The sequence below is a fragment of the Chiloscyllium plagiosum genome, chromosome 8, assembly GCF_004010195.1.
Source record: "Chiloscyllium plagiosum isolate BGI_BamShark_2017 chromosome 8, ASM401019v2, whole genome shotgun sequence".
Taxonomy (NCBI): Eukaryota; Metazoa; Chordata; class Chondrichthyes; order Orectolobiformes; family Hemiscylliidae; genus Chiloscyllium; species Chiloscyllium plagiosum.
Window position 1 is genome coordinate 73,410,097 of NC_057717.1, and position 13,891 is coordinate 73,423,987.

A 13,891-nucleotide genomic window follows, 5' to 3' on the forward strand; every position below is an offset into this window, starting at 1 on the left:
AATATAGGAAATTATGCAGAAGGTTAAGAAATAGGTCATCGGGAAGTAACAGCTGGATTACTCCCATGCCATGTGCCAGAGAGAGTAAGAATAAAAGGAAAGGAGAGATAACTGAATGGCTGAGGAGCCCGTGTATTGGAGAAGTGTTCACATTTTTGTATCACTGGATCTCTGCTGGGATAGAAGTGACCTGGGTAAGAATGATGGGTTGCACATGAATTGTAGGAGACTAATACACTGGCAGAATGATGTGCTGGAGCTACTTGGGAGGATTTAAATAAGTGAAGTTGGGGAGTGAGAACCCACAGAGGCTTTTGCAGTTGAGAAAACCAACAATTCAGAACAGGGCAGGAGCAAATCAGAGAATGCGGTAGGACTGATGAATTCAATTGCATTTATTTCAAAGCAAGAGGCCTGACTGGCAAGATAGATAAAATCAAAGCATGGTTGGGATTGGGATATCATAACAATTACAGAAACGTGGTTGAGAGATGGACAGGACTAGCAGCTTAAAGTTGCAGTTTCTGGATGCTATAGGAGGGATGGGGGTGGGGCGTGGAATCAAGTTGGGGGGAGTGGCAGTTTTGGTCAGGGATAACGTTACAGTTGTAGTTAGGGAGGAAATACTGGGGAGTACATTCAGTCGACTACATGCGGGGAACTGAAAAATAAGAAAGAGATAATCACCTTTTGGGATTGCATTATAGACTCCCCAATACTCAGCGAAAAAATTGAGGAGCAAATGATAGGTGACTTTAACTTTCTTATCAGAGGCTGGCATTGCCATTGTGTTCATGGCTTAGATGAAGAGGAATTAGGAGAGCAAGAATTCTAGTCGGCACATTACCAAAATGATGTAGAAGCTTTGGAGAGGGGGGAGAGGAGTTTCACCAGAATGTTGCCTGGTATGGAGGGCGCTAGCTCCGTCGAGAGTTTGAGTAGGTTAGGATTATTTTCATTAAAAAATTCGAAGGTTGTGGGATGGTGGAAACCTGATTGAAGTTTATAAAATCGTTATAGAGATGGTGGGTAGTAAGAAGATTTTTTTTCTTCCCAGAGTTGGGGACTCAACTACTTAGTGTCACAAGTTCAAAGTGAGAGGGGAAAAGTTTAGGCGAGATATACGTTAAAAGTTCTTTACGCAGAAGGTGGTGGGTGCCTAGAACATGTTACCAGCAGTGGTGGTAGAGATGGGCAAGATTGCATTATTTAAGATTATCTAGACAGATATTTGAATGGTCAGGAAGCAAAGGGAAACACATACTTAGAAAATAGGTTTAGATAGAGGGTCTGGATCAACGCAAGTTTGGAGGGCCAAAGGGCCTGTTACTGTGCTGTAATTTTCTTTGTTCTTTGTTCTTTGAAACAGCCAAAATGCCAGAAATCCAGTCTAATGGAGACATAGGCTTGAATTCATTTGGCAGATATTGAAATTTCTGATTCACTCATGTCCTACAGGAAAGGAAATCTGCTATCAAAAGTCAGAGAGATCTCCACCATAGAAAAAATAGCCCATTCAGTCCATCGAGTTTGCACCAGTTATAAAAAAGCAACTGAACCTGTTAGTGTTGAACTTGTGAAAGTCTCTACCACAGAAAATAGTTGAGGTCAAAGCTTTGAATGTTTTCAGGAAGAAGGTGGATATATTTCTTTGGGCTAAAGTATATGAGGTGATAGTGGGAAAAGGTTACTGAGTTGAATGGTCAGCAACCACCATGTTAAATGGTCTAGCCCTGCTGCTTTTTCTTATGTTTCTATGCTCTGTTAGAATCCAATTTTCCAGCACTTGGCCCATAGTCTTGTTGCTCTTGGTATTGCAAGTGCACAGCTGAATACTTCTTAAATATTATGAGGGTTTCTGCCTTACCACCCTTACAACGTGGGAGTGAATTCCCGATTCCCACTATCGCCAGAGTGAAAAGATCCTTTCCTCATTTCTCCTTGAAGCCTCTGGCAGCTTGCCTTAAATCTAAACCCCCAAGTGTTTGATCCCTCCTCCAAGGGGAAAAGTTCCTTACTGTATACCCTGTCTATGCCCCTCATAACTTTATATACCTCATGGTGTTTCCGTGTATCCCATTCCCTTGTCCTTCTATGTCTCAGAGGCCCCCTTAAGTTTCTGCAGGACTTCCTTACTTGGCCTGGCCTACATGTGATGGTAGATCCTCAGTAACGTGGTTGACACTGAACTGTCCACTTGGAAACTTGGGATGGGCAATAAGTTCTGGACTTGAGAGAACTAACGAAACATAACTTAGCCTTCAAATATGACTTATTGGCACAGAATGACTAATGGTATAAAGGGATACTTCAGCCTTCTGTTCTTAGAGTGTGAGGTTTTGCAGTTTGGACTGAGCAAGAATAGATTAGGGTTCTGTCTAGATGGTGTGAAGTTAAACACACCAGATATCCAAAGAGACTTAGGTGCACAGATTTTTCAATTGTCATCAACACATGCTGAAAACAACCCAGAAAGCGGATGGGATGCTGGAAGAGTGTAATGTAGTTTCAGAAGTTATGCTGCAGCTACAAAAAGCCCTGGTTCGACCCCACCTGGAGTCATGAGAGCAGTTCTGGTCACCATATCTTAGGAAGGATGTACTGGCCTTGGTAGGAGGAAAATATAGGCTTGCAAGAATGTAAGCCTGGGCTTCACAGGTTAATCTATGAGGACAGATTATACAAATTAGAACTGCTTTCTCCAGAATTTATGAGGGTAAGTGGTGGTCTTATTAAAGTCTTCAACATATTAATGGGAAAGCTAGGAAATATATGGTTTGCCACAGTTTGGGGATTCGAGGTTGAGTGGCATAGTCTGCGAATTATGGCCAGGTCATTCAGGAGATAAGGAAGGAAGCGCTCTGCACAAAGGGCAGGATATTTTTGAACCTTTGCCACAAATAGCAATGGATATTAGATCAGTTGTTAATTTTAAATTTGAAATAGATTTGTTTTATTAAGCAAAATGGTATTAATGGATATAGACCAAAGGCACATATATGGAGTGGTGCCACAGAAGGGCCATAATCTCATTGAATGACAGCAAAGGCTCAAGGTGGTGAATGGTTTACTCCCATTCCTGTGTTCAGCTTTTCCTCCGTTAAGTCATGTTCCTTGAGACCCTTTTCCCCAGGGGTTTTCCAGACATCCTGGTAACAAAAGGCCATTTGATTTGAATTAAACCTTTACTGCCTGTTTTCATGTCGTATCTACCTTGTGTGAGAAACAAACAGAAGGAGAGTGCATAATGTTCTGAATTAATTTTGACGTTGGGAATGTTTCAGAAGCATTGTAAACAAAAATATCATACCTGTGCAATAAGCAGCGTGGCAGCCAGGAGTTGGCTTTAAATGATAAACAAAGTAATTGGAACAGTTCTTGATCTTTATCTCTCGATTCCAGTGGCACCGATTTCCATTCAAGTTAAAACAAACTTTTCTCGTTAGTTCTCCCTCTTCAACGTTTGGATGTGAGCCTAAAAATGTCGTTTAGAAATGATTAAGCATTTAATCAATACGAACCACGCAGGCCAGTGAACAAAATTCTGGTCTGATAAAATCTGATCGTACCTTGTAGCCAGCCTGTGGCACGTGTGGAGCATTGCCTCGCTGTGACGACAGTGTCTGGAATTCTCCGTCCACCAGAACTGGAATGACAAGTAGAAAGCCAACTCCTGAGATTTAGTCACTGTGACAAACTTAGGCCCAGTAGAAACTGGTGCCCATAACTCCTGGTATCTAATTCGTAACTTTACCTTACCTTTGAAATTTATACCATCCGGCGCTTAGAAAGTTGTCACACATCAACTGGGCAGCGCACTCAGTCTCAGTGCAATCAATACTCCTCCAGGCCTGATTCAAGACTGTATAATTCACACAGGGGTCAGTGAGTGCTGAGTCTGCAACTAAAAGATGTTTAGCTTTAATAAAATAATATTGAGGATAGAAAGTACTTCAGGCAATTTCGCAGATGACACTAAAATAGGTGGGAAATTAAGTTACAATAAAGAAAATAGAAATTTACAAATCGGTTCGTTGAATGGACCTAACTTTTGACTGGTCCGACCGGTCCATCTTCTTTTCCACCCATTTGCTCCACCCTCCTCTCCGACCTATAATGTCCACCCGCACCTTCATCTACCGATCACATTCCCTGCTACCATACCCCCAGCCTCACCCGGCTCCCATTTACCTAGCCCACAAGCCTCATGCCTAATGAAGGGCTTATGCCCGAAACGTCAATTCTCTTGCTCCTCGGATGTTGCCTGATCTGCTGTGTTTTTCCATCCTCTCGACTCTGACCTCCAGCATCTGCAGTCCTCACTTTCGCCTAACATCTGCAGACGAAGTTTGATGTGGATATGTGTGAGGTTACGCATTTTGGCCAGAGGAATAGAAAGACAACGAATGGAGAGAAATTTCAGAGTGATTTGGTGCAGAGGGTGTCCTCGTGCATATATCACAGAAAACTAATATGCAGGTAATAAGGCAGGCAGGTGGAATTTTGGCATTTATTGGTAAATGAGCAGAGAATAAAAGTCGTGAGGTAATTTTATAATTATACAAAGGATTAGTGCAATTAATGAGACATGGAGAATTAGTTACTCTTACTTAAGGAGAAATGTAATTATATTGGAGGCAGTTCAGAGGAGCTTTATTGCATTGAGTCCAGAGATGAAGGATTAGTTTTTTCACAGAGATTTAGCAGTTTAGGCCTATACCATATACTGCTTAGAATACTGAGAACAGATATAATTGAAGTACAGAAGATAGTAAAGGGGACTGAAAAAGTAGACATGGAGCAAATGATTCCCACTGCGTGAGAGATCATGGTTTTAGGACGAGGATTAGCATATTGTAAAGAGAGATGAGGAGAACTTACTTCTCTTTAAGGGTTGTGAATCTTTGGAATTCACTACCACAGAGTGTGGTGGACATTGGGACGTTGAATACATTTAGGGCGGAGGAGACTCATTTTTAATGAGCAATGATTTCACGAGATATAGACAGTAGGCAGGAAAGTGGAGTTGATGCTAAGATGAGATCAGCCATGATCAACAGCCTCAAATTGATGGATTGTCTAGACCTGCTTCTAGATTATTTCACATTCCAGGAGACTCGAGGACCAGAGGGCATAATTGCATAGTTAGCGGGTCGCCTATTTAAGAAAAACAAATACAATTTTGTTTTTATACATAGCGTAGTGACTCTGCGGAATTCCTTAATGCAGAGGATTACAGAGGCTAGCTTGTTGAGTACATTTAATGCTGACAGAAGCAAAATAATGCGCATGTTAGAAATCGAAAAAAAACGCAGAAAATCACAGGAAAACTCATCACCGTGGGCGGCACGGTGGCACAGTGGTTAGCACTGCTGCCTCACAGCGTCTGAGACCCGGGTTCAGTTCCCGCCTCAGGCGACTGACTGGAGTTTGCACGTTCTCCCCGTGTCTGCGTGGGTTTCCTCCGGATGCTCCGGTTTCCTCCCACAGTCCAAAGAAGTGCAGGTCAGGTGAATTGGCCATGCTAAATTGTTCAGGTCGGTGTGGACTTGTTGGGCCGAAGGGCCTGTTTCCACACTGTAATGTAATGTAATGTAATGTAATGTAATGTAATGTAATCTAATCTGGCAGCATCTTAGTTGGCAAAAACAGAGTTGACATGTTGCGTCCAATATAACTTCTACAGAAATTCGAGGCAGTTCCTGATAAAGAGCTATATCAGATTCAAAATGTTACATGCTGCCAGACCTGCTGTCGTTATCCAGCATTTTCTACAATCAAGACTGAGGTAGTCATATTGTTAGAGAATGAACGGTTATGCGGAGAAGGCAGGAAAGTGGATTTGCTGATTATCAGGCCAGACATGATATTGAAGCAGATTTGATGGGCCGAATGTCACAAGTTTGCTGCTTTGTCTCGTACTCTTGTGATTCCAAGGTGCTGCTTTTGTCTTTGACTTTAAGGACTTCATCTCCGAGTGAAATTTAAATAGAAATAAATATCTGTTAAAGGTAGTTAATTATTGCAAGTTTTTAAGCTTGCAAGTACTTGATGGCACAGCAGTAGTACAAGTTGCTTATTGCTTCAGAATACAAGGTCAATATTCTGGGAATTCAAGAATTAAACTAATCTGACATTCAAAGCTGATATATTTAATGGCGATCATAAGGATTTGGGGCGACAGGGTTTCATTAGATGTAGTCAGCATAGCTTTGTGAGTGGGAGATCATGCCTCATGAATTTGTTGGAGTTATTTGATTAGGTGACCAGGAAGGTTGGTGACGGCAGATGGTAGATGTGGTCTATAAGGATTTCAGTTTGGCCTTTGACATAGTAGGTTCTGGACGTTTAGACTGAATGGAATCCCAGGAGAAATGGCAAATTTAATACACGATTGGCTTAATGGTAGGAAGCAGAGAATGCTTGTCAGACTGCCGGCCAGCAACTAGTGGGTTGCCTCAGGGGTTGGTGCTGGGCTCATTACTATCTTTTAGATTAGATTACTTATAGTGTGGAAACAGGCCCAACAGTCCACACCGACCCGCAACTCACTCAGACCCATTGCCCTACGTTTACCCCTTCACCTAACACTACGGGCAATTTAGCATTGCCAATTCACCTAACCTGCACATTTTTGGACTGTCGGAGGAAACCGGAGCACCCGAAGGAAACCATACACAGGGTGAATGAGAAAACTCCACACAGACAGTTGCCTGAGGCGGGAATTGAACCCAGGTCTCTGGCGCTCTGAGTCAGCAGTGCTAACCACTGTGCCACCATGCCACCCACTGTTTGTTATCTGTATCCATGATTTGGATGAGAATGTAAAAAGCAAGATATGATTAATAGGTTTGCACATGATGCTAAAAGAGGCAGTATCGAAGACAGTCAGCAAGGTTACCAGAAATTGCAACAGGACCTTGATCAACTGAGGAAGTGCACTGAGAAATGGCAAAATGGAGTTTAATATAGGTAAGAGCGAGGTCTTGCATTTTGGAAAGTCAAATCAAGATAGGAGTTTCATGGTGAATTGTAGGGCCTTAAAGAATGTAGCAAAACAGAAGGATCTTTGAGTTCAGGTTCAAAGTTTTCTGAAAGAGAAGTCGCAGGAAGACAGGACAGTGAAAAAGGCTTTTGGCATACTGACCTTCATTAATCACAGCATTTCTTATACAGGTTGGGAAGCTATATTGCAGTTCTACAGGACGTTGGTGAGGCTTGCTATAGGAAGAATGCTACTACATTGGAAGCAGTGCAGCAGAAATTTACAAGGATGTTCCCAGGACTCGCTGATCTGAGTTATAAGAAGAGGTTGGACAAGCTAGGACTTTTTTCTCTATAGCGAAGGAGATGGTGGGGGTGGGAGGGAGATGGATTTTATGGAAGCATATACGATCATGAAAGGGATGGATGGAATGAATGCACTTGGTCTTTTCTTTCTCTTTACAGGAATCGAGGGCTAGAGAGCATTGGTTTAAGGTTAGACAGGAAAGAATAAAAGTGAATCTGAGGGGCAACTTTCTTGTGCAGAGGGTGGTATGCAAGTTGAATGACCTGATCGCAGAAGCCATTGATTGGGTGCATGAAGAACATTTAAAAGGAATTTGGAGAGATACATGTATAGTAAAGGATTAGAATGATATGGGCTAAGAGTGTGTTGCTAGAAAAAGCACAGCAGGTCAGGCAGCATCCGAGGAGCAGGAAAATCAACATTTCAGGCCAGAGCCCTTCATCAGGAATGAGCAGGAATAGGAATGCCCTTCCTGATGAAGGGCGATGGTCCGAAACATTGATTTTCCTGTTCCTTGGATGCTGTCTGACTTGCTATGCTTTTCCAGCAACACACTCTCAACTCTGATCTTCAACATCTGCAGACCTCACTGTCTCGTTAGAAGGATATGTGCCAAAGTGCAGGGAAATGGACATTTTGGTCAGCATGGACCAGTTTTGGCCACAAGGCCTGTTTCTGCGATGTCGGACACTGTGACTCTAAAATTTTGACTTTAAGTACAAACACATCCACATTTTTCACAAACATTTTGAGAACGCAGTTTAACTCCTCAGTTCTAACACGTGAGTTATAATATTGTGGTTGAATGTTGCTTACCCTCTGAAATTGCCCAATGAGCAATTTAATGTCAATTAGCGACTGGCAACAAATCATGGCCTTTCCCAAGAAAGAGTAAATAATTTTGGTTCTATTTATGACGGAATATTTGAATATTATCAATCCATGTCTGTCTAAATTTACAGGTAAGTATCTGTCCATTAACATTTGTGATGAATATGAAGACTGGGGGCACGCCTATGGAATATAGATATTAAGTAAAATAGAAGGAAATAATAGGAGAGCGATAATTGAATTAGATGCTGAAAGAAAGAGGATTTACAAATATCAGACATCGCACAAAGCAGGCTTAAAACATTAACTTTCTCTTTCCACAGACGCTACCAAACCTATCATTTTCTCCAGTATTTTACTTTCATTTTAGATTTCCAGTGTGCACAGTAGTTTGTTTTTATTCTTTCCACAATTACATTAGCCATTTATGGAATCAGATCTCTGTGAAGCATGTCTTGTCCTGTGAAGCATGTTTTGTCCTGTCAAGGCATTCTAATTATATCGATGCTGTCTCTAATGAAAATTACTCACGCAGGTAACCCAGAAAGAGCAGCAAAGTTCTCATCACACCGGCTGATATCCTAGAAAGGAGAATATTATAACTATTAGGCGGAGTGAATTAAATTGAAGATATAATGGGGTTGGACAGCAGTAAAAATGCATTCCAATTCAAACAGTATATTCATTTACAATGGGTGAGCACTCACACATCACTCAGGACAAAATTAGATAATCTCTATCAATAAAAATCTGTAGGCAATGAAGTCTATCTCTCAGACTAGGATCCCAATGAATAATAAACTCACCCTCCTTGATGTCCTTGATGTCCTTGATGAACATCAATTTCTTGACTTCAGTCCTTCCTGTTTCTTGGTACAATTTAAATCCACCTTGAGCAAGAGTGACACATGTTACTGATTTGCTGTCTTTCTTCTTCCTGGCCTTTCATGACTAACTGGACAGCATTACTTTAATATGCTGGATCAGGCCAGATACTAAGGGCTATTTTGAGACAGTACATGCTGTACATCAGTATCAGAGAGAGTAGAAATAATACACACACCTCTAATTTGTTTTCAACGCTGCTTGTATAATCTGTTTACTAAACAATCCGAAATAGAATTGGTGTTACATGTTTAGTTCACCTGCTTTCTCTCAGGTATAGTCTTTTGGGAACATTTTGAGTCTAAATATCAGAACATCTAACACTTCACATCTCATAATTCACAGCTGGCAGCCCTAGTTGCGTAAATGCTAGCATTTCAGCCATTTGACTCGAGAACAGTTTGGCGGGTACAGTGGCTCAGGGGTCAGCGCGGCTGCCTCACAGCACTAGGGACTCCATCCTCGAGCCTGAAAATAGAATTTGCACATTCTCCCCATCGCTGGGTGCTCTGGTTTTCTCCTACAGTCAAATGTTGTGCAGGTTCGGTGGATTAGCCATGAGAAATGCAGGGTTGTAAAGTGTGTCGGGGTGGAATGCTATTAGGAGGAGAGTCGATGGGCTGAATGACCTATTTCCACACTGTAGCAATTCTAGGACAGAAACTGTGCAAGTTAAATACAGAGATGTTTGTATCATCTACATGGATGCGGGAACACTAGACAGTGGCTAATGTTAAGTTTTCTTTTTAAAAAGACTACAAAGGAAAACCAGGGTTGACGTTAGAAGTTTGACGTTAACATCATAGAATCCCTACAGTGTGGAAACAGCCATTTGGTCCAACAATTGCACACCAACCCGTCAAAGAGTAACCCACTCAGATCCAGTCCCCTACTCTATTATTCAACATTTACCATGTCTAATGCACCGAAACTACACATCCCTGAACACTATGTGCAATTTAGCATTGCCAATTCATTTAACTTGCACATCTTTGGATTGTGGGAGGAAACTGGAGCACCCAGAGGAAACCCACACAGACAAAGGGAGAATGTACAAACATCATGCAGATTGTTGGCCGAGTTTGGAATCAAGCCTGGGACACTGGTGCTGTGAGGCAGCAGTGCTAACCACTGAATCACCATGCTGCCCCTTAATTCGTGTGGGATAGGTTATTGAAGGGGACTGTTAGAGATAACATTCGCATGCACTTGGGAAAGCAAGGACTGATTACAGATAGTCTTCATGGTTTTGTGCAGAGGAAATCATGTCTCGCAAACCTGATTGAGTTTTTTTTTGAGGACGTAACCATGATGATTGATGAGGGCAAGAGTGGTAGACATTGTCTACATGGACTTTATCAAGTACTGGTGAGTAAAGTTACATCACATGGGATTCAGGGAGAGCTAGCCAATTAGATACAAATTTGACTTCACAGTAGGAAAAAATGATTCAAAATTTTGAGCAACTCAATAAAGGCATGACTTAATCATAACAAAACAGGAATTGCTGAAGAAGCTCAGCAGGTCTGGCAGCAACTGGGAAGATGAACCAGAGGTAACGTTTCGGTTCTGGTTATTTTCCACAGAATTATTTATTTATTATTCACTGTTTAATCTTCTATGCGTCAAGGAGAATAAGCCCAGTCTTTATTCCTGGCACCATTCTCGCAATTCCTTCATGCCTGGTATTATTCTTTTCAGTTAAATTTAAAGGACCTTACTTCAAGACCACAGATATAACGAGTTAGTTTCTTAACCTGCGGACCCTATATGCAAAAATATGCAAAAGGATAATTTAAAACAAACATACGACGAAAAAAGTATACAAATATATAAATATATGTATATGTAATGGGCTCACCACTGTCACTCAAAGGCAACAAGGGGTATACAATAAGTATTGGCCCAGCCAGTGATGCCAATGGTACACGAGTCAATAGAGACAAAGATTTTAAACGTGTATAAATCATTTACTATAGAATAGTAAGCAATAGTGGAAAATTCAGTAAAAGTAAAAAAGACAAATTCTCACTTATCAATCATTTAACTGATATGTCACACTGGTGTGTTCACTCAATATTTCAGGACTTCTGTGTTTTATCTCCCTGTAGTGAGCAAGAACCAATTGCTACAAGACAAGATGGGGTGAAAAGCAAAATCAAATGCAAACAAACAAACACAGTCTTGCCCACTCACCTAACTCCCCACCGACAAAAGTCTGGAGGTGTACACTCAAACAGACATAGCTGAGGTTGAGCTACAATGAAATCTCACTTCTGAAATAATTTGATCTTTGAATTCACAGTAAACTATTTTGAATGTTACCTAATGCAAATCACTGAAGATAATGATAACATTTGAAAGTCAGTTTGTTAATTTTATTACAGAAGCCTAACTTAATCATAGACACTCCCTTCTCTTAGTGATACGTCCTGAAGGGCAACAAAGATGATCATCAGCATATACAAATAGGATTTGCCTGTAAAATTAAGCTGCCTTCCCTAACACTCCATAGCAAGAAAATTGGAAACAAAACAAATGCTGGTCTCGCTTCCCCAATATCCCCTAAAATAACAACTGTCAAGTAATTACAGTCAGCAAATGACTAAAATTAACTTTATTCATTTGGTATTTTGTTTCAAATAGAAACTTGAATTAATTGATATTGTGCAGACTTTTCCTGACATGAATTACACAAAATAATTCAATATGATTTCACTAACTCATGGGAAAGACAATAAGATTGAGGCAAGATTCTATTTTACACAGAGGGTGATAACTGCCTGGAATGTGCTGCTGGAGGAGGCGGTTGAAAAAATAGACACGTGAATAGGCATGGATTAGAGTCTTTCAGACCGTGTACAGGCAAGGGGGCTTTTTAGTTTATAAAGGTGCAGGCTTGATGGACCCGAATGCCTGTTCCTGTGTTGTACTGTTGTTTGTTCTTCGCATTCTGATGGTCAAAGTGGGAAGTGACATCCAGTTTTCAGTAATGGTAGTTAATCATTTCAGTAATAAAATATGACTTCAAGAAATATTTATGCTATTCTGATGAATGGATTTGCAGTCTGGAATTGTCATGAGTCACGCAGCAGATGATTGTTTAAGACATTTTCCTGATGCATAGATTCATATAAACAGAGAGCACGAGTCACACATTCAGTTTTCAAGACTGTTGTGGCACTCAGGCTGGGCATGGCTGATTCTCTTTCTCAGTACCATATTCCTGTTTTCTTCCACAATCCTTGGTACCTTTAAAATATAAACAATTATCTCTCTATTGTTTGGATATATTCAATGATTTAGTCTCTACATTCTTCTTAGGTAGATGATTCCACAATTCAACACTTTTAATTGAAACATTTTTCCTCGTCTCAGACCTAAATGTTCTTCCCCATATCCTGAGACTGTGTCCCCGTGTTCTCTCAACTAAGGAAGCAGTACTATTGCTGAGTGTTGCTGAGATCTGAAGGCTTGAGTCTGGGGACCCTGGGTTTTCCACAACTGTTAGCACTCCCAAACTATGGAGTACTTTCTGGCACCAAGCTTTTTGAAGAATCCAACCTGATTTTCAAAACTACCATTTCTGGCACAAACATGCAGACCCTCATAACCAAAATGACAATAATACATTCAGTGATCATGTAAAATGGGTTTAGAATAACTAGGTAGCTGTTTTGGACTGGTGTGGATGCGTTTGTCTGTGCTATCTGGCAAACTTGAAATTGTGCTCCCAAATTCCTGACATATGATCCAGCGAAAACAGAATATTCCTGGTTTACCCTGCCAAAATCATTCAGAATTTTGAACAGCTCAATAAGGTCATATCTTAATCTTCTCTGCCTCAAGGAAAGCAAACCCAATCTGTTTAATCTTTCCTCCTATCTAGAACATTTATTCCTGGTATTATTCTAGTAAATCCTTCATTTTCGGCATCATTCTATTCAGTTAAATTTAAAGGATCGCACTCCAAGATCACAAGAATGAAATAGTTGAACTCTTACCCCGTTAACCCAATATGCAAAAAGTTAATTTCTAAACTATGAAAATAGCATTTTAAAAAAATCAAGGACTGCTGTGGTTCAAGGAAGGATCTTGATTACTCTGCAGGATGATCAAATATTCAATTTGCCTGAAGTAAACTGGAAGATTCAATCACAATTCATAAACATTACAGGCCTTGCTTTTATTGTAAATTACAAATCTAGACACAGAACTGACCGTGCATTTACAATTAGAATAAAGGACAAGATTTTTTCACATTATGCTGATCCAGATAGAATACCTACTTTATTCACATTTCCCAACAGATAATTTAGATTTCCTTTTAGATTTTATTGTCACTTCTACTCAAGTACAGAAGGACTAGAGTGAAAAGTGCATTATGCTACCATGAAGATCACCACTTTAGGTTTAAAAGTACCTAGGTACAAAAAAAACTTAGGGACAAAATAGTAAAAGAAACTAAGTTAAGCATTTCCTTCATAGAATAAGTAGAAAATAAAGAAATAAGGTAGTAATTAACATTAAAGTTCTTCTTAATATAAACTAGAAAACTGAAGATTTTAAGTTAAAAGTTCAACAATATCGCTGCTTGAATATTACAGTGACAGAGCTGGCAATGTGTTGCTGGAAAAGCGCAGCAGGTCAGGCAGCATCCAGGGAACAGGAGAATCGACGTTTCGGGCATAACCCCTTCTTCAGGAATGAGGAAAGTTTGTCCAGCAGGCTAAGATAAAAGGTAGGGAGGAGGGACTTGGGGGAGGGGCGTCGGAAATGTGATAGGTGGAAAGAGGTCAAGGTGAGGGTGATAGGTCAGACTGGGTTGGGAGGGACACACACACACACAGCGAGGGAGGGACACACACACACAGCGTGGGAGGG

General features: G+C 40.7%; 1 protein-coding gene across 8 annotated transcripts in view; it reads right to left on the bottom strand.

Moving 5' to 3' along the window:
- Positions 1-13,891, bottom strand: part of LOC122552141 (mucin-5AC-like) — a 120,657-nt gene that overhangs the window by 97,042 nt on the left and 9,724 nt on the right. For 6 of the 8 annotated variants that reach the window (XM_043694634.1, XM_043694637.1, XM_043694635.1 and 3 more), the window contains exons 2-7: positions 11,056-11,135; positions 8,929-9,012; positions 8,654-8,703; positions 3,760-3,904; positions 3,570-3,646; positions 3,311-3,475 (exon numbers count right to left, since the gene is read on the bottom strand). In XM_043694634.1, coding sequence (XP_043550569.1) covers positions 3,311-3,475; positions 3,570-3,646; positions 3,760-3,904; positions 8,654-8,687 — 421 coding nt within the window. In that variant the 5' untranslated portion in view covers positions 8,688-8,703; positions 8,929-9,012; positions 11,056-11,135. Of the gene's footprint in view, positions 1-3,310; positions 3,476-3,569; positions 3,647-3,759; positions 3,905-8,653; positions 8,704-8,928; positions 9,013-11,039; positions 11,136-13,891 lie in introns of those variants that run through there. The other 2 variants (XM_043694633.1, XM_043694632.1) reach the window with 2 other exon arrangements.